Source organism: Cupressus sempervirens, chromosome 10, assembly GCF_028749045.1.
Source record: "Cupressus sempervirens isolate cs-2001-9-10 chromosome 10, ASM2874904v1, whole genome shotgun sequence".
Lineage (NCBI taxonomy): Eukaryota > Viridiplantae > Streptophyta > Pinopsida > Cupressales > Cupressaceae > Cupressus > Cupressus sempervirens.
The window spans coordinates 386,441,950-386,467,316 of record NC_143127.1 but is presented as its reverse complement, the minus strand read 5'-3'; the positions used below and the strand labels follow the sequence as shown (position 1 = coordinate 386,467,316).

The following is a 25,367-nucleotide window of genomic DNA, read 5'->3' as shown; positions in this document are numbered from 1 at the left end:
GATATTACTATAGGAATCTATAATACCTCTTAAAACCATAAATTTCTAGAACTACAAGGGGAGGCTAGGAAAGTGAATTCAAGTAGGAGCCACAACCCCTAGATATTTTTAGGCATAAAAAGGACATTGTGATTACTTCTCCCATAGGTCTAAGGACCTCTCATATGGACATATTTATAAAGTCTTCCTTTATTAAAAAATAAAATAAAAATGAGGTAGTTGTGATAGAATTAATTTTGATAGTAACTTTGATTCTACAAAGATAAGAAATCCACTTCCTTAACTAATCAATAGTAGGGAAAATGATATAAACTTACCAGTAAGAGATAGCTCAATCATTGCAATAGCCTCTTTTAGAAAAAAGAAAAAAGAAAAAAAAAGGACATTGTGATTACTTCTCTCATAGGTCTAAGGACCTCCCATGTGGACATATTTATAAAGTCTTCCTTTATTAAAAAATAAAATAAAAATGAGGTAGTTGTGATAGCATTAATTTTGATTGTAACTTTGATTCTACAAAGATAAGAAGCCCACTTCCTTAACTAATCAATATTAGGGAAAGATGATATAAACTTACCACTAAGAGATAAGTCAATCATTGCAATAGTCTCTTTTAGAATATCTTTTAAATATTGGGTCATTTTCTCATCAAACATGTAAATACAGTTAATACAAAGTTGAAGAACTAGTTCATTGAGAAGAAACATAATAAATATTTGTACACTCAATGACTACAATAGACTTACAATGGGCTCCACCACATCAAGAAGGGGGGAGAAGGGGAAGGCTAGTAATTATAGAATCTATTTTACTTAGTCACCATCGATATCCCCTCTGAAAGTTGTCTTCATTGTTATTTATGTGACCTTAGGAGATAAAATTATAGTACATTAAATATACATAGCTATTCAATAATATTAAGAATATAAACTGAAGAGGTAAATATATAAAAAAAATTAACTAGATCACAAGATCAAGGATAACTACATAATCCTTAAATGACAACTGGAAAACATCATTAGAGAAGTTCTAATGGGCTTACAACCATAAACATGATAGCAAGGACCAATCCCCCTAATGGAAGATAGGAAAAATGACAAGAGACCTTACTTCAATTATAAGTAGGCTTCAAGGAAGAATGACAAACAAAATAATAATAAACAATCATACGATATGTAAATAATACTATAGTTGAGTTAATACAAAAAAAAACTCAAAATTATAAAATATTTTTCAAATCGATTATATTTTTCAATCTAACATTACATACTTCATATTGAGTCTAAAGTGAAAGGTTGTTCAATATTTTTTGGAATGAGCCTTCCATCATGTTTGGAAGTTGATTAGTGCATAATTGCCACAAACTAACCAAAATAATAGATGTCATTCATTGAAATGTGATACTTCTCTTTAATCAACAAAATGTGTGGGACAAATTCAACCTTGTAAACCAACACTAATATATAATTCAATCAATAGATGTAATTCATTGAAATGTGATACTTCTCACTAATCAAGGCAATGTGTGGGATGTATTCAACCTTGTAAACTAACACTAATATATAATTCAATCGTCCATTAATAGAAAAGTCTTTATTCAACAAAATGTGTGGGACAAATTCAATCTTGTAAACTAACACTAATACATAATTCAATCATTCATTAATACAAAAGTCCTTAATCAACACAACGTGTGTGACAAATTCAACCTTGTAAACTAACACTAATATATAATTCAATCATCAATTAATACAAAAGCCTTTATGTTAGCATATATTTTGTACACATCATAAATCACATTATGGATAGAGGGATAGATGGGATAGATGTAGTGAACACTTACAATATTTCTTCTTTAAAGTAGCATTTCAATATCTGAAATAGTAATTGTTAATTATTGTTAGTTGGACAGTTGTTATTTCTGACCCGAAAATAGCAGCACTATTTATGGGTAGCTTGGACAGCTGTTCATCCTTATCTATGAATAGCGGTTGTATTTATGGGTGGTTTGGATAGCTGTTTGTCCACTTGCCAAAAATTAGTAAATGGTTATTATTTACTAATTTTAGTGATTCCTTTTGGACACTTTGCAACCAATTCTATTATTGGCTGTCGAGTTGTCTTAATCTCAGCCGTTGGTTAGATTTAATCTCGGTCGTTGGTTTACCAACAGGAGTAGTATAGAAAGGGGTCATTGGGTCATTTGGATTTGAAGAAGCGTTTTGGAGAAGCAGTTTGTAGTGTTAGCAAATAGTCTTGCAATGTTAGCAAGGGCACAGTGTTAGCACAGGGATAGCAGTGAGAAATATCAGCGGGAGAAATTAGGAGGTTGTCGGAGTTCTGCCAGTGTGAGGCAAGGAATTTTGTATCTCTTGATTTTCTGAAGTTTAATATAATTTCTCAACTATAGAACTGGTTTTCCCTTAGGGGTTTTTCCAGGGACAATTTGTCCGAAAATATTGTGTTGATTCTGTTGCGCATTTCTTTCCATATTTTAAGTGAAGTTGCAGTTGTGTTATTTTTTGATATTAGTTGGGAATTTATTTTCAGCAGTTTAATAATCATTTGTGATAGGAGATTAATAATCAGTGACTGCAATAGTTTGATTTTTCACATGGTATCAGAGCATTGTTAAGGGTAGAAGAGTTTTTCCCTAGGAAAGAAATTTTGATCTGTTTAGATTTATTATTGCTTTAAACCCTTGAGATGGCTTCAGCTGGTTTGAGAGATCAGGATAGATTGGATGGTGCCTCAAATTTTCGTGTCTGGAAGGCCAGAATTTCCTTATTGTTGGAAGAGAATGGTATCAAGGATTATGCTACCAGTGGTGTACCTGTACCAACGGATGCAACACAGCTTGCAGCATATAGGAAGGACGATGCCAAAGCGAGGAGGATTATCCTTGATGGTGTCAAGGATCATATTGTTCCACATATCTCGGAGCTAGATACAACAAAGAAGATGTGGGATGCCATTCTAAATCTGTACCAGAATGCTACCACTAACAGGAAGTTGATTCTCAGAGAGAAGCTAAAGAATACCCAGATGAATCAGGGAGAAGACGTTACAAGTTATCTCACCAGGCTCAGACTTGTCAAGGATGAGTTAGCAGCTGTTGGAGATAGCCCTAGTGATGATGAGCTAGTGAGAATAGCCCTAAATGGGTTTTCTAAACAATGGAGTGTCTTTGTTCAAGTTGTCAGTGGACAAGATACTTTACCGAGTTGGGATCGGCTATGGACTGATTTCACTCAGGAGGAGTTTAGACTAAGTCTTGTCAATGGGGCCAACAAGAGTCAGAAAAATGAGGTGGAACAAGAGAACGTTGCCCTAGCGGGTAAAGGGAAAGCAAAGAAGGGATCTAGCAAAGGATCAAATTCACAAAGTGAAAAGAAGAAGAAGGACCTTTCTAAGGTCAAGTGCTTTGGATGTCATGAGTTTGGCCACTATGTTAGTGATTGCCCAGAGAGGAAAAAGGGTAAGAAGTAGGTGGCAGCTTCAGCAAGTGCAGAAGAACTCTCCAGCAGAATGGAAGATGAGTTTGCACTCATAGCTTGTATGGTTAGCTCAACCTCACAGTGTGTTTGGTATATAGATAGTGGGGCGTCATTTCATATGGCAGGAGTTAGAGAGTACTTCTCCAGTTACAAGGAGGAGGACACCAACATCTAGATTTCTATGGGAAACTTGTCCAAACTCAACCCTGTTGGGAAAGGGACTGTTCAGTTTCAGAGGGAGAATGGAAAGTTAATTCCTCTTCATGATGTGTTATATGTGCCAGGGTTAGGTATGAATTTGATTTCTGTATCTGTTCTTCAGGATAGGCGATATAATGTACTCTTTAGAGGGACGCATGTGTTGATTAAGCACAAGGATTGGAAATCACCCATAACTATTGGAGTTAGGAGTGGTCGCCTTTATAGATTGCAGTTTGATACTCCTAAGGCACTTATGAGCAACAATAATCCTAGAGATCTTCGAGAGCTATGGCATAGGAGGTTGGGCCATATTCATCATGGAGCACTTAGATTGCTTCGTGAGACCGTGACAGGTTTTCTAGAGGTGAGCACAGAGCATGACGATATATGTAAGGGATGTGTGTTGGGGAAGTTTGCGAAAGCATCTTTTCCAAGGAGTGACACCAGATCTAAGGGTGTTCTTGATGTAGTACATTCAGATGTTTGTGGACCAATGTCAACGAAATCTCTTAGAGGATATGAGTACTATGTTACTTTTATTGATGACTTCTCTAGAAAGACCTGGATATACTTCTTGAAGACTAAAGATGAGGTTTTCAGTCGATTCCAAGAGTTCAAGGCTCTTGTGGAGAACTCAACAGGAAAGAAGATAAAGGTTCTTCGGTCAGACAATGGAGGCGAGTACAAAGGAAATGTCTTCCAGGAGTTCTGCACCAGAGAAGGAATCAAGAGAGAATGGATTGTTCCTTACAATCCACAGCAGAATGGAGTTGCTGAGAGGAAGAACCGTTCTATATCGGAGGCAGCAAGAGCTATGCTACATGACCAGGACATGCCCCGTTACTTATGGGTAGAGGCGTGTAATATAGCAGTCTACATTCAGAATAGAGTTCCACACAAGGTGCTAGGGAAGATGACACCAGAGGAGGCTTTCATAGGGAAGAAGCTAGATGCTAGTCACTTCAGGATATTCAGGAGTTTGGCATATTGTCATATTCCTGGAGATACACGTACAAAGTTAGATCAGACTGCAGAGAGGGGATACTTTGTTGGGTACAGTGAGACCTCAAAGGCATACAGGATTTTCATTCCGGGGACTAAAAGAGTTATTGTCAGACAGGATGTCAAGTTCTTGGAGGACAAGGCATTCAAGAGATCCAGAGATTTGCCAGTAGATGATCAGAGTGAGCAGCCAACAGAAGCTCCAAGACCAAGTCAAGGGCATCAAAGCTCAAGTACAGTTACCAGTACGAGTGTAGACTCAGTTAGTGAAGATTCACAGAGTATGGAGCAACAGGTGCAACAGAAAATGCATTTGGAAGACTTAGACGTTGACATTTCATCCTCTATAGTTGGCAGCAGGAACCATGTGGTTCCAGATACACAAAAGGATACTTAGGAGTTTGTGGGAGCTCCTAGGAAGAGTACTAGATAGCAAAGACAACCAGCCAAGTTCAATGACTATGTGGCATTAGTTAGCCAGTTGGTAGATAGTGAGCCTTCTAGCTATCAGGAAGCTGCAGAACATCAGGTATGGCGAGATGCTATGGTTGAGGAATATTCTTCAATAATGCAGAATGATGTGTGGGAGGTAGTACCTAGACCAACAGATAGGGCTGTAGTTGGATCACGCTGGATCTAGAAGATAAAGCACGGTGCAGATGGTAGCATCGAGAAATACAAGGCTAGGTTTGTGGCAAAGGGGTTCTCTCAGAAGGAGGGAATAGACTATGAGGAGACATTTTCTCCAGTTGCCAGGTATACTTCTATACGAGCTGTAATCTCACTTGTAGCACAAATGGGATGGTAGATCCATCAAATGGATGTCAAGACAGCATTCCTCAATGGTGAGTTGAAGGAGGAGGTATACATAGAACAACCAGAAGGCTTTGTAGCACACAACAAAGAGACCCACGTGTGCAAATTGAAGAAAGCATTGTACGGACTGAAGCAGGCTCCTAGAGCGTGGTATGAGCGCATTGACACATACTTGCAGAAAATGGGCTTTGTGAAGAGTGAAGTAGATGCTAACCTCTACTACTTGATGGTTAGAGGTGAGATTCTCATTCTTGTTCTTTATGTGGATGACCTATTTCTTACAGGTTCACTAGGGCTCATAGTGGATTGCAAGAGGAACCTTGCAGAAGAGTTTGAGATGAAGGATTTAGGACTTATGCACTACTTTCTAGGCATGGAAGTGTGGCAGATAGATGGGGAGATTTTCCTTGGTCAAGGGAAATATTACATTGAAATCTTGAAGAAATTCGGGATGGAGGATTGCAAATCCATGTCTACACCCATGATCACGAATTGGAGGAAGGTAGATACATCTAAGGAGAAAGATGTAGATCCCACTTTATATAGACAGGTGATTGGTTCGCTTATGTATTTGGTCAACACTAGGCCAGATATAGCATTTGCAGTTAACTCTCTTAGTCAGTTCATGGTTGAACCAAAGAGAATGCATTGGATAGCGGCTAAGCATGTGCTACGTTACTTGTGTGGTACAGTCGAGTATGGGATCAGATATGTTCGAGGTGAAGGTATCAGGTTGATAGGCTATACTGACGCAGATTGGGCAGGAAGTAAAACAGACAAAAGGAGCACTTCAGGGTGTTGTTTCAGCTTGGGATCAGGAGTTGTATCTTGGTTCAGCAGGAAGCAGAAGTCTGTGGCTCTAAGTTCAGCAGAAGCAGAATACATAGCAGCTAGCATGGCGACATGTGAAGCTATATGGCTTCGGAAGTTGTTAGTAGCCTTGTTTGGTCAGAAGGTTGAGACTACTATGATACATTGTGACAATCAGAGTTGCATCAAGTTGTCTGAAAATTCAGTGTTTCATGATAGGTCTAAACATATAGATATCAGATATCACTTCATCAGAGATTGTGTACAAAGGGGAGTTGTTCGACTACAATACATACCTACAGATGAGCAGGTAGCAGACATTCTAACGAAGGCTTTGGGAAAGGCCAAATTTATCTTCTTCAGAGATAACATGGGTGTCATGCAGAAAAGCTTCCTCGCTAAGAGGGAGTGTTAATTATTGTTAGTTGGACAACTGTTATTTCTGACCCGGAAATAGCAGCACTATTTATGGGTAGCTTGGACAGCTGTTCGTCCTTATCTATGAATAGCGGTTGTATTTATGGGTGGTTTGGACAGCTATTTGTCCACTTGCCAAAAATTAGTAAATGGTTATTATTTACTAATTTTTGGTGATTCCTTTTGGACACTTTGCAACCAATTCTATTATTGGCTGTCGAGTTGTCTTAATCTCAGCCATTGGTTAGATTTAATCTCGGTCGTTGGTTTACCAATAGGAGTAGTATAGAAAGGGGTCATTGGGTCATTTGGATTTGAAGAAGCATTTTGGAGAAGCAGTTTGCAGTGTTAGCAAACAGTCTTGCAGTGTTAGCAAGGGCGCAGTGTTAGTGCAGGGATAGCAGTGAGAAATATCAGCGGGAAAAATTAGGAGGTTGTCGGAGTTCTGCCAGTGTGAGGCAAGGAATTTTGTATCTCTTGATTTGCTAAAGTTTAATATAATTTCTCATCTATAGAACTGGTTTTCCCTTAGGGGTTTTTCCAGGGACAATTTGTCCGAAAATATTGTGTTGATTCTGTTGCGCATTTCTTTCCATATTTTAAGTCAAGTTGCAGTTGTGTTATTTTTCGATATTAGTTGGGAATTTATGTTCAGCAGTTTAATAATCATTTGTGATAGGAGATTAATAATCAGTGACTGCAATAGTTTGATTTTTCACAGTAATAGTTACATATATGAATTTTATTTATTTTTAAATCACCAATCAAAAAAAAATCTAATTCAAAATATTATAAATTAATAATATTTCAAAATATCATTAAAAAATGCTATTATTTATTTTAATAATATAAAAATTTAAAAAAGAAATTCTAAAACTATACAAAATTAAACAATAATAAAATACGCCAGCATCTTGACCAAATTGATTTAACATTAATTTATTACTTTAAACATTAATTTGGCGCGAAGGGAGGTGAAAATAAACAATATAGAAAAAGGAGGGCCCTCAAACTCGCCAAAATCTGCCACCGTTGGTAGAGGAATAAATTTGTATTATAACATAGGAGAGTCACAGGCAGTTAATAGTCTGCGAGGCCTGTAAACATCGCCCCTTCACAACAAATATCCGTTGAACTGCCAAACAAACCTCTTTTGTTTTCAATCTGAACAGCAGCATAATTTGTTACTACAATCATCCGTAAGATCAACAGATTGTAATATTTTTTCTGACAAATCCCGTCAAAATTTTCTGGAAATGACTATGTAGATATTTTCATATGAGCTTTGGCAGCCTATGATGATTTCAATGGCAGCTGAACATTTAGTCTCCTAAGCCATATGGAATGGAGAATCATATTAAACATATCATAGCGTTTGGGAGGCCGATTCAGTGTAAAATGTCTCCGGACTTGAATGACTCTTCTCTGCATCTGGTTATATCTTTTTGCAGAAATGGATTGAAGTATGTTCTTCAGATATGGGATTTCAGAGAGAGGAACTTGAACAGAAAAGGCAGGCCAATTGAGGACATCGCTGAATGGAAGAACATAATGATCAGAAATTATGACTGGTACACATCCAGTGTAAATGGCCTCGACAATCCGAGGGCTTGCAACTTCGTATCCGCTCGGACACAAGCAATATTTTGCAGCTTTCATTAGATCATAGTATGATGATCCTTTGGGGAGATACTCGTGCACTTGCATGTCATTGTCTCTGCCTTTCCAGTGCTGAATCAGTAATGGCCTCACTCGTCCATGATTTCCCCCTGCGAAGAACGCAAGAAGAGATCTTGCTTGAGCAGGCTGCCCGCCGAACGGAATTTTCGTTGAGCCTTTTAACATTACCTCTGGAAGTGTTGCATCTTTTGAGGGATTGAATCCCTCTGATGTGTTAGCATTGCACAGAACACGGATGGAATTGTTGTAGAGTTGTGGATTTACCATAGATGTCTCTGGCGCCTGCATGCAAATCCAGAATGAAGGAAATTAGTTATTTTCAACTGGTTTGTTCCGATGTTTTCGTGACGGAAAAATCTTTTGATGATTTAATCCGTCGGTAAATTATTTTCATCCTCAAATTCTCAATTTAAGTCGCTAACAAAATAATCCCAATCTATCAACTGCACAACTCAAATCAAAGCTAGTCCTTTCGGTACGATACAGCTGCATAAAAATCTTTTGATGATTTAATCCATCGGGAAATCGTTTTCAGCCTCAAATTCTCAATTTAAGTTACTAACAAAATAATCACAATCTGTCAACTGTTCAAATAAAATCAAACCTAATCCTTTCTGTACTGTACAGCTGAGTAAAAATCTTTTGATGATTTAATCCATCAGGAAAATATTTTCAGCCTCAAATTCTCAATTTAAGTTACAAACAAAATAATCGCAATCTGTCAAATGCACACCTCAAATCAAAGCTAATCCTTCTGTATTGTACAGCTGCATAAATATCTTTTGATGATTTAATCCATCGAAAAATCATTTTCAGCCTGAAATACTCAATTTTAGTTACTAACAAAATAATCACAGACAGTCGCTGCTTATAATAAATTCAGATATTATTAATTTTCAATTGGAAAGCTACTGCGATTGATCTAATTTCTGTCTGTTGCTGTCTAACAGGCTAAATATATTTGTTTATTTCTTGTTTGACATGAATAAGTTTGAAGTTTGCAAATAATCAAGTGTTTCGGAACATAAAAATGAAAATTATGATAAACTTCGAGAAAAAAATGGATCGCATACCCAGTCATGGCAGGACAAGATGAAATGATCGGCTCCAAGGGTACGGTTCCAGAAGGGGTACTTTTTGGAAATCACATCGATGTAATCACTAACGAACCGTTTCATAGGTGTTAAATCATAGGTCATTGGAACGTAAATGTGGCTCACCATCATTACTACACTGAAAGGAAGGAAAAAAACGTGAGCTTCCTCGGGATTCGATGTGAGGATCGAGTTCCCAAGTTCAAGCTCGACAATAAACCTTCCTTCTATGGAATATATGTCCTTACACGGTCCATGGTGCACTAAAGGTGGTTCTCCATCTCTGTAAACATAAATCTTGAATACTTTCTCCATTTCAGCGTAGCTCCTGAAAGCAAACACATTGAAAGCATTATTTCTTTCCGAAACCCCTATTTACAAAGAAACTAAATAATCGAGAATTGCTCCAGTAAGACAGCGAAGATATGATCGGAAAGAAAATATTGAAGGGAAATTTGAATGGAGAAATATAGTTAAAGAATATATTTAAGGAAATTTTGAGGATCAAAGGCTTGCAACGCGCAGGAATTGCAGAGGCACTGATTAGTAGGAAGAAGACAGCCAGTAATTGGCATAACTTGCCGAATTCAACGACTGGATAACTTAAAACGTTAACAGAAGAAACTAATTTGCATCGTAGTGACAGCTTTGCATTGTAACTACTCCATTAAATCCGGATCACTGTAAATGAAAATATTCTCTTCTAAAATGAAAGTATGGCAGGGGATTCGAACTCATACCGCTGGAACATGATGGCGTTTCTGTAAATACCGCCATGGGGAACGTAGTCTGAAGTCTGGTTCTTAGCATCTCCATTACTGGACTGGCCAGCTTTCAGGATGCCAGCCCTTGCCCGACTTAACTCTAATTCCACGTTCGAAATCAATGCTTTCTTCCTCTGCAATTAAATTCATACAAATTCCTGACAATCACTCAACTACACGACTCAAATGGAAGCTAATCCTTTCTGTACTGTACAGCTGCATAAAAATCCCTAATTTACTCACCTGAATTTCAACTACGGAGCTGTTATCGGATCGATTTCGGGGCTGTTCAACCGCATTGATCTCCGTCACATTGTAATAAACTCTGTTTATTACTGCCTGGGGAATTCGATCAGAATCATTCGATTGAGTGACAGCCAAAGGCAAATGAAACGCCCGGGGGAACGAAATCAAATTAGGATGATAGGAATTCAAGAGCAAAAAACTGCAGAGGAAACCAAGAACAAATGCGAGAGCTAAAGTAAAGCTACAAAACCCCGCCATTGAAGGATCTGCAAGGTCCTCTCAACAATCTGTGAAATAAATGAAACAAGTGATAGTTCGATCATAACTAAAATAGTAAGAGATCGTAACTGAAACGTAAAAGCTCAGCAAAGAATTGTACATTCAAACGTGTCACTGTCAATTGAAGGTCTTTTGAGTCCTGTAACAATCCCACCCGGATAATTAATGTACTAAATTCTCCCCATCAATGTGATCCAATCCATTAAATAACCATGAATTTTAAAACTATTCAATGAAAAATAGAGTATGTGTCAAAACACGTTAACCCCTCATTTATGCCTTACACGTTTCCCTCAATTTTAGCAAATAAATTTGAAAACTTACGGTTAAACTTAAAGCCAGGCGTAATCTGTTACAACGGCCATGTAAAGAGGAAGAAGCAAAGATTTGATTCATATCTCTCTTCATTCCACACCGCTAAATGCAAAAGAGGATCCCATTCTGACAATTATTTTTTACGCAGATTAATTATCCGGGTGGGATCGTTACACGACTCAAAAGACCTTCAATTGACAGTGACACGTTTGAATGTACAATTCTTTGCTGAGCTTTTACCTTAAGGTGCCTTTAGAAACATTAAATCAAAATAATAATATGATCATAATCATATAAGAGTTTCATAACTCATATTGTAAACACAATCCTAACTCTAATCTTGACATAAACCTAAACCATTATCAAACTCTAACAATAGTCAAGACCTCAACTCTAACTATAATCTAGCATATACTTGTAAGTTTAAACCTTATCCTAGCCATGGTAGTAACCTTATCTTAGCCCGAGTTTTAAACACAATCATAACCCGACCCATAGTGTAGCGTTTAACCTACCTCAATATGAATCTTAACCTAATTCTAATTCTAATATAAGAATAAAGATGATGTAAAGCTTAATGCTAATCATGCTTATAATTATAATTATAACAATAAATCCTAAGACATAATGGTAATCCTATCCATGAACTCTCACCCTAGTGAAACCTAATTCTAATCATGATAATAATCTTATGAAACTAATAAACAAAAATTATAATTTAGATTCATTTTTATTAACTTTAATTACAATTTACATTTTAATATAAAGATATTGAAGAAAAATACTTATAATATGAAATAATGTTAATGGTTTTATAATATCAATCTTCCTCATCAATCTATTAGTTAATTAATATACTTTCTTTTCCTAGACACATATTTATTTGATTTAATTTTTTTGTAATATAATTGAAATATTCAACTTCTTCTTTCATGTTTTTAATTGTTTAAATATAATATTTAGTTTTGAATTTCTTTATAAATAAAATAATTAGTTTCACATATATTAATTTAAATACAATTTTTTTTTATCATAATTAAACAAACATATATTTAAGTATAAATGAATAAACAAAATAATTACTTCAATATCTTCAAAATTATAATATTTCATAACAATTATATTTAATTAAATTATATATTGTACTATTATAAGATTTCATTTAATTTTGTTTAGTTACCTATCTAAGTAATTGGTAATGGAATCAAAAATATACATCAAAAAAGTCAAATAAAAGTGATAAATTCTATACATCTCTAGTTAGAATCCTTGCTAGATTACTCTATTTGACGATGGATTGGTTTAATGGCCTAGGCTATGACCTCTAACTAAAGATCTCATTCCAGATATCATCCTACAATAATATCCAAGATACAAGATGCTATAATAACCATAAAACATACGACTATGCTACAATATCTAATAACCTCAAAACAATGCTACTAATCATCGAGCATAAAATTGGCCTAAAAGAGTTTGTCCATAATAATAAAATGTAAACTAGGCATAGGAACTACATAGAGAGGGGGGGTGCCTCATATTTGGAGTTTTTTTTGAGTTCGGCCATGGGAAAGGGGAACATGATGGAGTAGAGGCATGTGTGAAGAGTGCTCTAGTTAAGGAGCAATTGATGATTTTAGGAGTAGAGCTTCTTGATGTTCTTAGCATTGTTGATTGGTGTAGTTCAACATTATCATGGGGGGACTCTTGATTCATTAGTACGCAAGTTGTTTTGGTTGGTTGAGGAAGGGTCCATAGGGGATAGATCAGATTGTGCTACAGTGAGAGACTCATCAAAACTACATTCATTCTAGAACTTTGATTCTAGTACATGGACTATTTAGACATGACAACTAGCTTGTTTTTGTCCTATTTGGTTTCAATGTGATTGGGATCACTATGAGTCAAGTGAGTGGGTGAACACATGGGCTCCACATTATCTTACTCCATTTTTTACCATACCCTCTATCAGAAATGATGACATGGAAAGTTCACTTGAGCATAACCATCTATCATATCTTCTTAAGCCAAGACATATCTTTGCATTGGTTGCACCATAGGGGAATGATGAGAAATCAAATTATTGGTTAGCACATTGTGTAAGAGGTTTACAAAAGCTTGCACAACCGATTACAAATGATGATGGATTCACATATCCTACCAGTTCAGTGGTTGTTGCTAGGACATGGTTGCCGACATAAATGCTTAGAAGGAATGGAATTCCTGCATTCAAAGACTATCAGAAGCACAAAATAATTCTCATATATTCACATCTTATTATAGCAACAAAATGTGAAGTTGTTGAAGCATCAAGGAATACCAAAAGTAAAATAACTTTTTATTATTACTAATCCTGATCATGAAGCCCTATTGGAGACCCTAAAATAGAAAGAGGACTCTATTAGAACACTCGACTAGGCATATTTACTTCTTATGTTTTTTGTTCATAATGATTTGGTGAATCAATGATTATCTTGTTTAATACAATAAGTTACTAATATTTTTTATGATATTGGAATGTAGGTACATCATGAAGAGTACCCATGCATGAAGATAAAAAACTAAATAAGGAGCAAAATGAAGAAAAATATATTCTATTTTTGACACTACTATTTTTGACATTACAATTTTTGGTAATTATGTATTGATGTAATAATGATGAAACACTTGAGATATTGTAAATGTAAAATTGTTGATTTAATGTAAGAAACAAAGATGATTTTACTTAATGAAATTTATGTGGAGGGACCTAAAAAATGATGATTTTAATACATAATAACATCAAACTTGCATTGTACCCAATGCCAAAAAATTTCAAGAGCTAAACAATATCTAAGAGTCTCCAAGATGCTCTAAGTGCATTTTGAGATTGATCTTCTAAGGGTCATAAAACAAAGCTTGTGAGGGATATTGATGAAACATCAAATGCTACAAGATGGTCATGTTGAGGCCTAAAATAATCTATCTCATTTTCAAGAGATCACATTCCATTTGGATTTGGCACAGTGACTCACTCGATGCCAAAACTCGCAGTGTGCCTCAGTTCATAGGTGCATCAAAATGTAACTTTGAAACCACTGATCTTGGCATCAAATCATTAGCACCATTAACTCTAGATGGGTGGGTGAACCTTCTTGACACCCTTTTTCTAGCTATGGATAGCCTCTATCATTTGTGGCCACCTTGTACCAAAGAGTCTCCATGGTACTCTAAGTGCATTTCGAGGTCAATCTTTTGAGGGTCGTAACTTAGAGCTTGTGGGGGTTATCAGTGAAATTTTGAATGCTATAGGATGGCCATTATGAGGCCTAAAATAACATATCTTATTTTCAAGAGATCACATTTTGTTTGGATTTGGCATAGCAATCTTCCTTGATGCCAAAACTCGCAGTGTACCTCAGTTCATAGGTGCATCAGAGCGTCACATTGAAACCACTAATCTTGGCATTGAATCATCAGTGCCATTAGCTATTGATGGGTGGGTGAACCTTAGTGACACCATTGTTCCAGCCACAATGAGCCTCCATCATTCGTGGCTACCCCATACCAAAGAGTCTCCAAGGTGCTCTAAGTGTGTTTCAAGGTCAATCTTCTAAGGGTTGTAATTCAGAGCTCGTGAGAGATATCGATGAAATGTTGAATGCTATAGGAAGGTCACGCCAAGGACTAATATAAAATATAGTATTTTTTAGAAATCATATCCTATTTGGATTAGGCACAATGATCTTGCTCGATGCTAAAACTCATAGTGTGCCTCAATTCATAGGTGCATCACAGCGTAATTTTGAAGCTACTGATCTTGGCATCGAATTGTCAATTCCATTAGCTTTGGATGGGTAGGTGAACCCTATTGACACCCTTATTCCCACCACAAAGATCTTACATCATTCGTGGTCACCCCATACCAAAGAGTCTCCAAGGTGCTTTAAGTTTTTTTCGAGGTTGATCTTCTGAGGGTCATAACTTGGAGCTCATGAGGGCTATTGATGGAATGTCAAATGTTACAAGATAGTCACGTTGAGGCCTAAAATAAACTATCTCATTTTTTAGAGATCACATTCTATTTGGATTTGACACAACGATCTCGCTCGATGCCAAAACTTGTAGTGTGCCTCAATTCATAGGTGCATCATAGCATAACTTTGAAACTACCCATCTTGGCATGAAATTGTTAGCTCCATTACCTTTATATATGTGGGTGAACCCTAGTGACACCCTTGTTCTAGCTACAAAGAGCCTCCATCATTTGTGGCAACCCCATACTGAAGAGTCTCCAAGGTGCTCTAAGTGTGTTTCGAGGTCAATCTTCTAAGGGTCATAACGTGAAGCTTGTGAGGGCTATCGATGAAACATTGAATGCTAAAAGATGGTCATGCTATGGCCTAAAATAACCTATCTCATTTTCTATAGAACACATTTCATTTGGATTCAGCATAGTGATCTCGCTTGATTCCAAAACTCATAGTGTGCCTCAGTTCATAGGTGCATCACAGCATAACTTTGAAACCACTGATCTTGTCATCAAATCATCAGCACCATTATCTTTAGATGGGTGGATTAACCCTAGTGACACACTTTTTCTAGCTGAGGAGAGCATCCATCATTCATAGCCACCCTGTACCAAAGAGTCTCTAAGGTGCTCTAAGTGCATTTTTAGGTCATAATCTTCCAAGGGTCATAACTCAGAGCTCATGGGGGCTAATGATGAAATGTCTAATGCTACAAGATGGTCATGACAAGGCCTAAAATAACCCATCTCATTTTTTAGATATCACATTCCATTTGGATTTAGCACATCAATCTCATTCGATGCCAAAACTCACAATGTGTCTCAATTCATAGGCGCATCATAGCGTAACTTTAAAACCATTGATCTTGGCATTGAATTGTCAATACCATTATCTCTAGATGTGTGGATGAACCCTAGTGATATCCTTGTTGTGGCCATGGGGAGTCTCCATCATTCATGGCCACCTCCTACTGAACAGTCTCCAAGGTGCTCTAAGTGCATTTTGAGTTCAATCTTCCAAGGGTTGTAACTCAGAGCTCATGGAGGTAATCAATGTAATATCAAATTCTATAGGATAGTCATGCCAATGCCTATAATAAGCTATCGCATTTCCAAGGTTCTCTAAGTGCATTTAGGCGGGTGAACCATAGTGACATCTTAAGGGATTGTAAAGAATATTTCAAATTAAACATTGCATCAAAATTTGTTAATAATGGTTGTTAAAATTTTATTCACAAATTATTGAATTTGAATCAAATATAACAAACATGATCAAAATGAATGATATTTCATAAACATGAACAATTCACATGATCCACAATAAATTGAACAATACTATAATAAATTAATATGTATATCATTGTGCACATAAATGAAAAAAATATATATCAAAATACATGTATCCATAGATAAATTACACAAATATATATATATATATATATATATATATATATATATATATATATATATATCAAAATTCATGTATATATAGACAAATTATGCAAATATATATCAAAATACATAGATCCATATACAAAATGTGGCTAATGATGCCATCGAAATGTGTATAATATCAATGTTTATGTATACAATGTGGCATATTCCATCTCAATATTTCTCATGATGCATCCTATGACAACTATACTATCCTATGGTGCTGGTGGATGATCAAAATGTAGCCTCTTCACTGTACTAGGTGGATCAGATTCCTCCTACATAAACAGAAAAAGAAAACCCAAAGTTAGACTATTAAATTTATATGATTAGATATGTATCTAACATTGAACTACTCAAATGCATAATGATATTTTTTTAATGGAGATTTATATTATTAAACTGTCATCATAAATAGATCTCTCGTTGACCTATTGTGTCGGTTAGGAGTCCTCTCATATGTCCTCAGCAATGCTTGAACCTCACGGATTGTGACCTATGTATGTTCAAGTCTATTTTTCAAATGAATATACAACTTAAACTATAACATTATAATTCATAGCAGGTTAAATTTATAACATATTATCAAGAATTCAAACTATAACTTACCTGTGTTGACTCCTCGTTTGGATATAATGGTTGTGTTAGCAAAGATACAAAACTATGGCATCCAACCTCCTATGCACTAGGGGTTTCCTATGAGATACAAAATGTTAGTTGTTAATATCACAAAAATTATTTTTGAATTTATTTATGAAAATAAGGAAAATAAAAAATAAATGATACTTATATGTAAGATGGGGCTCTCACTATGAATGGAAATGCTAGAGCATCTGTGACATGGAATCTACCTAGACTCATCACCAGTAGCCATGCCCTATACAATAAAGAATGTAATTAAATTTCATTACTACCAACATTTTAAAAGAATGCATCAATATTTAATCACCTTAAAAGCACCTAATTACCGTTCCCTTGTCAATGGGTTGTGCCTCATCCCCCACACTTTGCCCCCCACTGACAGGTGATACCTACAAGAGAAAAGAAAGATTAGAAACCATATATGCTCCGATATCAAATAGAAAATATAATGAGAACACAAATTAATATACTGAAGATGTCTCAAGGCCAAATGAAATAGATGAGGTGTGACATTATCAACATGCTTGAGCTCCTCCTTAGTAATCAACTAAACATGAATGAAGATTACATACATGTATAAGTTAGTATGGGTTAAAAATTAAAATTACTCTATTATAAAGATTAACTTTATATTGCATATGTCATAACAACAAAATGTATACATGTACCGACATAGAAGGATTCCATGCCTCTGCATGCTCCTCATCTCTCACGTCAGGGTGTGTAGCATTTGTACATGCATCTAGTGTATCCTCCTCAAATACAAACTAATACTTAGAAAGATCATCTATGGGACCTAGAGAAATATTCTTGCACATTATGCAAGTATGTGGCACATAAACATGTGATGAGCTTGTCAATGATGAACTTGCACTAGTATCAACAACATAGGGAGGCAACATTGACCTAGCTTAGGATATCAATAGGCTACTCAATCTATGGATGGCTTTAATTGTCTAAGAGCTAGCCTCTGTAATGATATCAGGATGCTACACTAGAGGAAGGGGGAGACATCAGTAGGGGGGACAAAAGTGTCAATTTTCTTTTGCTGCGCAAAGGGTCTATCCTAAGTTGCTCCTCCTCCTACACCCATGTAGTGCCTCATGCTCCAATAGTTCAACTTGAGGCCCAATAAAAATTTGGCATACAGTTTTCTGATGAAATAAAATGGCACCTTTAAATTATTGTGTGAGGGGATGTCAAAAACCATCCACAAATGATCCCAAAAGTCTGCACACATAGCCTCATTTGTGCACCATTTAATTGATAGTTTGGGCTTTGTGTGTTCTACTTGTTTACCAGTTTTTGGGTCCGCAAAAAGGCTAACTATATCATCTTTAGTTATATTTAGGGATGCAACCTCATCATAGTCCAACCCATCATAGAATATGGCATGCATTTCATCACACCAGTGAAGAGAAACATTTTGTTCATTGGTAAGTGTTTAAATATTATCCACTATGGTGTTTAACATGGATAAGATGGGAGCCAATGTGGGTATAGTGTTATATGTGGTTCGCAAAACCCTCAGTTCTACGAGATTTTCAAATATCAAATCTTCAATTCGAGGATGGTTTTGAGGGGATAGGTGATCATTTGGTGGATGGTTTTGAGGGGGTACTAAATTTTTTGGTGGAGGGTTACGAGGAACATTGTTACCTATTAATTTGCAAAACATAGTTTCTATTAAAAATAACCTAAATTTCAACTATTTCTATTTTTAAAAACCTAATTTTTAAAAAATTAAATTTAAAATAACTAAATTATAATAATATTCATTCAAAACATTAAAAAAAGAAAAAACCTTACCCTTATCATATACCCATTCTGAAATTTGATACCCAAATTGAGGTCAACACTCACGACAAAAAAAAATGCAATGTAAAAAGAGCTCTCAAGGTTTTTTCTTTTTAATCTATGTTACAGGTTCAAGTATCCGATTTCATATCAGACACCTGATATAATATCAAGTATCTGATATGAAATTAGATACTCGATTACTAATCAGATACATGAAAAGGCTTAATGCTAACTTTTTAGCTTTAGTATTAGGATGGGTGGAAAAAAGCCAGAGTAGATTTTGAAATGCTTTTAGACATTTTAAAACTCCTCTTTTTTCAAATCACCACTTTTTGGCACAACATGGTCTTGCACATACCCATAAATTTGTTGGTGTATTTTACTTTGGAAATTGGATCTCTATTTTTTAGGCCAATGCAAACTATATTTTTCTTCTTGATTAACACAAGCACATGTGGGCATACTATGAGTGTTTTTTTTTAAATTAATACTAAAGCAATATTGGACATAGAGAATGGAGGTTTTAACAAATTACACAAAGATACAACACCACTTAATTGCTATTAATAAGACTTCAAAATGTTACACTAAATTCAAATGATTTAAAATTGTTTTAATTTATTTGAAAGGAAGATAATAGGAGCAATGCTACTAATTTAGTTTTATTATAGATGCTATTGTATAAACATCATTTTTCCTAGAATCGTTAGTGGAGAAATTTGGAGTTAAAATGGGATTGCCAATTGTTTGGATATAGCTAATACATTTCTTATCATATTTTGACATAATTTGAACTTTGTTAGTACCCAATATGGTCACAATTTAAAAGCTTCAAGTTTAGAGTTGTTGAACCACTTCAAACTAAAGTTCAAAGTAGTTCGAAGCAGTTCAATGGTTCAGTTGATCTATCCTGCAGGTTCAATAGAAACAAAATTCAGACTCTTGGTTCAAAATTGTAGATTTGTTAATTCAGAAAGGTTCAGAACTCTGTCTCAATTCACATTTTAGGCTCAGACTTCAAAGTAGTTCAATGGTTTAAAAATGCAATGTTCAGCCTTTTTCAATATTTTGAAGATTTCTTCAATCATGATGGAAGATCCTTTGGAGGAAAACAATAGAATTATAATGGATTATGGGAATTGGACATTGAGAAACCAAAGTATTTAGAAGGCCAAACCAATCTCAAGTGACATACAATGAGCTTACATTAGAATTTATCCATCTTAAAATGGAACAAACATATACAAGCAGAAGAAATCCTGGATTCTCTGGTGACAGAAAAATAGTCATATTTAGGGGGTCATATCTCAGAATTCAACAATTAGATCAACCTCAAATTAGGATATGTATTTGAAATCCTAGTTCTCTAAATCTTCATTAAATCGTTTTGTCATATTGCATATGGATCAAAAGTTACGAGTTCTTGAGTGCACCACTGTCAGATCAGCAATAACAGTCATAAAATGGAGATGACAGAAAATTGTCATATTGCAGGGGTCATATCTCACAATATAACCATTGGATTGACCTAAATATTGGATATGTGTTGTGAATTCTAGTTTTATAAATCCTCTCCAAATATTTTTGTAATATTCATGATGGATCAAAAGTTATGGGTTCCTGTTTGCACCTCTATCGGCTCAGCAACAGCAGTTACAAAATCCAGACAATCAAATTGGGTCTCAGTGCGTGGGTCATAACTTCCAATCAAACTGTTGGATTGGGCTAAATTTTAGATATGTTTCTAAGAAGAAAGTTATACATGATCTGACTAAATATTGTTTCAAAATAAGCTTTGGTTAATGAGTTACAACTGACTGACTGGGACGCTATCAAAACTGTCAATGACAGTTACAAAATCATAATAGAACCTCATCACTAGCAAATGCCACTTGTCAGCATGAGTATACCATAGGGGCCACGAATTTGAAAAGATAAAAGACTATTTTTATAATGATATAAACACCAAAAGGAAGAGGGAAATCAAAAGTTTTTCAAGATTCAGTTACAGAATTGAAAAGTCAGTGGAAGAAACCAACGGTTGCTGGAGAATGTATTTATTGTAAAACCTTTTCCATTGAGAGGGGCTTCTTTTCTACAATAGTAGGTATTGCTAGAGTAGAGAGAAGATAGTAGTTTATTTTATGCATTTCATTTCATGCATTGATTTCTGTAATAGATTTGGCCAGAGTTGTAGGCAAATAAAAATCAGAGCATTGTATTTGTTGTGTTCAAAACAAAGAAGAGTTTTGCTTCAAATCAGAGAATTTGAGTATTATTTTATGAATATATTCAATCAGAGTATTGTTGTGTTCAGTTTTGGACATTATCTTGCATCTTGCGTCAAATAATGAATGTCTTGTAGATCAGAGTATTTGCACGTATTCCTATTGCATAAATCTAAATATTAAATCTTCATTTCTTCATTGCATTCACATAATTTTCATCCATATTGCATTAACAATATCAAGAAGTCATAGGAGTTGTGGATTCTTTGCATTGGCTAGATTTAGGAGTTAAAATCTGCCTGAGTTAGTTCTGTCTAGGGCTGGCTTGGTTTTCCTCTTCCATTCTCAGGTTAAGAACGTACCTAATTAGTTTAGGAACAAAAAAATTCATTGCATATCATTGATAAGGGAGTTTTACCTTTCAATTCAAAGGAAATCTATCAATCTCATGATAGATTATCCAACTGTTGGCATCAAATTGTTTCTCATAGGTTCAGGCATGTAAGAGTTACATTGAAAAGAACAATCTGTTTACCAACAAACTTAAATATAACTAACATGACATTAAATAAATAATTTTATTTGAAGCATTTTTTGGAAAAATCTTCTAATTTTTAGAGTTGTATTTTTCATTATAATCAAAGGGTCTCACTTCATAGAAACTAAAGGAAGACAAGACCCATTGTTTACCCACACTCCTATATCAACTTTGTATTATTCCATTTTTGCAAGGGCTTTGTAAATATTTTATGGTCACTTAATAATTTAAAAAAGAGAGATATTTTATGTTAATTTTTGACTATTCTAACAAATTTTTATTTATTATATGTGAAATAATCAAATCTAAATAGATAACATTATTAAAAAATGAATTAATATTGTATCCAAGATTTTTTCTAATATATATAATTTTATGATGATTGAACTATGTATACACACATTAAAGTATATATACATTCATACATATACACACATAGATATATACATATACATATGCATACACTCCTCCAAAGAAACCCCCTCATCTTACAAAATGGGTTTAGGATTACTAAGAAAATGAAATTTTTATTTTCTAAACTTTCTTTATAAATATTTTGTGTGTGTGTGTGTGTGTGTGTGTGTGTGTGTGTGTGTGTATGAGAGAGAGAGAGAGAGAGAGAGAGAGAGAGAGAGAGAGAGAGAGAGAGAGAGAGAGAGAGAGAGAGAGATTTAAAAAGATATATAAATTGTCCATTTCATATAGGATATCATACTTAGAGGGACGAGGAGATATAGGAAGGGATGAGGGAAGTTGTGAGAAAATGTTCCATGTCAAGACTACAGTGACATCATTTGATATGTCTAGATGTGTGTACGTAACTATTAGTGAAACCCTTGCACCCTTCAATGGTGCAAGTGCTAGTGTATTCCAATCTTAAAAGTGACATGTAAAGTAATCAAAATGTTATATGTTGATGGTATAAATTATTTTAGTGATAATGAAACATTCTGTGATAGCTACATTGATAGTACGATGTTCATGCAAAGAAGGAACAAAATAGAGCTTGTCAAAGAAAAATGAGGATAGGCCAGGAGGCCACACAAGATTTCATCTTAGTAGACAAAATATTCTGATGATTTTAATTCTATCGGTCAATGAATTAAAAAGGAATAAGTAACTAAAATTGAACAATAAGGTTACAAATTTGAAATCAAAATTGTCATTTCTAGACTAATAGAGTGATTATAGATTAAGGAGCATTTATAGTTATTCCCTTTGGTTGGATTAAGTTTTTTTAATGTAATCTATAAATTGTAGCTGGTGACATAGGATTAGTTTTCTTTCATGAAATGTCATGTTCGTTTGAAGCTTGTATGAATCTATTTGTTCAAATATGAATAGGGATACTAGAATGAACATGAATTATTATGAGATAACCATAGACCATATAAGTTTGTAATGAGGATTGTAAATTAGAGGTCATGTCTTTAGCATTAACCAATATATTATTATTTTATAATCAATAAAATTATTGTGTCTTTTTTCATTTAAGGCAAAGGGAGTAAGGTATAATTAAGATCTATCCTTTGTAGTCACCAAGAGAATTGGTGGATTTTTATTAACAATGCTTGTGATTTAAGATTCTTCATAGAATTATTATTTTGATAATTAGGCACAATGTAAAGTATATATGTGTTTCCTCATCCTTGTCTAAATGGTCTTCCCTTTGAAGAAGTTAAAATCCTATTAGACTAACATTGAATTGTGTATGTATTCAATCTTCTACATTTAGAGCACAAGAAAAATTGACAATATTCTAATGTATATTATCCTATAAAATTGTACATAAGAATATTATTTGACGTAGGATCTATTGCCTAAGTGAACAAGGTATTGATCTTTAGGATCATTGAAAGGAAATCCATGGATTCATAGTTGAACTTAGTGACTCTTTTCAATGTCTCCTTCTTGCAAGTGTCAATTGAATTATTAATAATATTTTATAAAGATATATATTATTTCAAGAATTCTATTTTTTAAGAAATTGTACTTTCAAGAATTTATATCCTATTGATCAAATTGTGTCATACTAAGGATCCTCCAAATTTATTTCCATTTGGGAATTATCTTGGTTACATTATGATTAAATCTATCTTCTATAAATATCCTTGAAGCAGTTTTGGAGGTTAAGGTATAGGTCTATTTGACTATGTCTTGTAGAGCCTTAAGTAAAAAGGACTTGGATCTTATGTGATCATTCCTATTAGTTTCCAAATTGATTTGGAAGATCTTAACATTGAATAGGAAAGCTCATAGAATTTCCAACCAAACAATTTGAGCACCCACAGTATGACCAATATTTCCACAATTGAAATAATTGGCTTTCTTAAACCTCTTACTTGCATTATATCTGTTTCCTTTTTTATTGTGTTTTTGCTTGTTGGATTGACCTCTGGATGATTCACCAATTATTTCTACTTATTTTTCTTTGTAACCAAGGATAGTTGTATCATTGTGTCTTTTGTTTGTTTATTTTATCATCAATATTTTGCAAGCTTTCACTATATTGCTTTAGTTTCTCATTTTCATCATTCTCAATTTGTAGTTATTTTCTCAATTTCTAATTTGGATCCTTCAACCTTTGATTATTGGTTCAAATATATTTATTCTCCATGTACAATCTTAAAATGGATGCACTTCATTTTGAGACCTTTTCACCCTCCTTTATGTGGTTTTAGTCTCTTATGCTCCTCTCCTCTTCCATTTTAATCATCTTTTTCATCTCTTTCTTTCTATCATGGTATTCTAGGTGTCATCTTGATATGCTTTTGACCTATTTAGTCACTTATCTTCTAGTTTCACCTACACCACATCTCATCACTTTCTATGGCCTTTCTAACATATCCACTAGGACTAGGTCAAGCCAAGTCAACCTAATCCTCTCTGATCATGGATTTTGGGGCTCAAAAGTTCTTGTGTTTGCCAATTAATTTAATTATCTCTCGAGTCAGCCTAAGTTATTAGCCTGCCAAAAAAATAGTATAAAAGGAGGAATGGGGGCTTCATTTTCATATCATGCATTCTCAAGAAATTCAAAATAAAGCAAGTAATCAAGGTATTATACTTCAAGCAAGAATCTTCAAGCATTCAATTCCAAGAATCTTCTTCTTGCATCAAGATTATTCATTCAAGGTGGTAGTGGAGTTTGGATCTAAGGATAATATCCATCATTCCAACCCATTCAAGATCTTTTATTATTCATCCATGGCATGTCAAATAGATTTCCATACATGAGGTTTTGGTTTCTTTGATTTCTTTATGGTTACTTTGAGTCAAGGGTATTGCACTTACATACTTGTCACATATCAAAGTCAATTGCATCTACAATGGTAATTGTATCTTTCACTTGATATTATTCAAATCTACTATATGAAAGCATTTCCCTTATTATTATATTTTAATGTACATGGTGAATTCCTTAACCTAGGGATTAACAAAGGCAATCATTTATCAAACCCAAACCACAAATTCCTTCTTTTCTATATTGGTTTGTAGGATATCGGTGAAAGGATTGTAGATCTGGAACCTACTTTTGGGAGCTTTCTAGAGAATTTAGTTTTAGGTCTTCAAAATACATCAATCTAGACGTAAG

General features: G+C 34.7%; 1 protein-coding gene across 4 annotated transcripts; it reads right to left on the bottom strand.

The window, feature by feature from the left end:
* Positions 1-7,657: 7,657 nt before the first annotated feature.
* On the bottom strand, positions 7,658-11,052 carry LOC149534284 (putative glycosyltransferase At5g03795). 4 transcript variants are annotated; one of them, XM_089804195.1, is made up of 5 exons: positions 10,907-11,052; positions 10,525-10,814; positions 10,258-10,415; positions 9,497-9,845; positions 7,658-8,705 (listed from the first exon to the last, which is right to left on the bottom strand). In XM_089804195.1, exons 2-5 carry the CDS (start codon positions 10,783-10,785, stop codon positions 8,037-8,039), a joined length of 1,437 nt encoding a protein of 478 aa, XP_089660321.1. In that variant the 5' UTR covers positions 10,786-10,814; positions 10,907-11,052; the 3' UTR covers positions 7,658-8,036. The 4 variants fall into 4 exon arrangements, with proteins under 4 accessions (XP_089660321.1, XP_089660323.1, XP_089660324.1 ...); XM_089804197.1 differs by having other exon boundaries at positions 10,525-10,620; positions 10,876-10,983; XM_089804198.1 differs by having other exon boundaries at positions 10,525-10,620; positions 10,907-10,943.
* Positions 11,053-25,367: the final 14,315 nt, after the last annotated feature.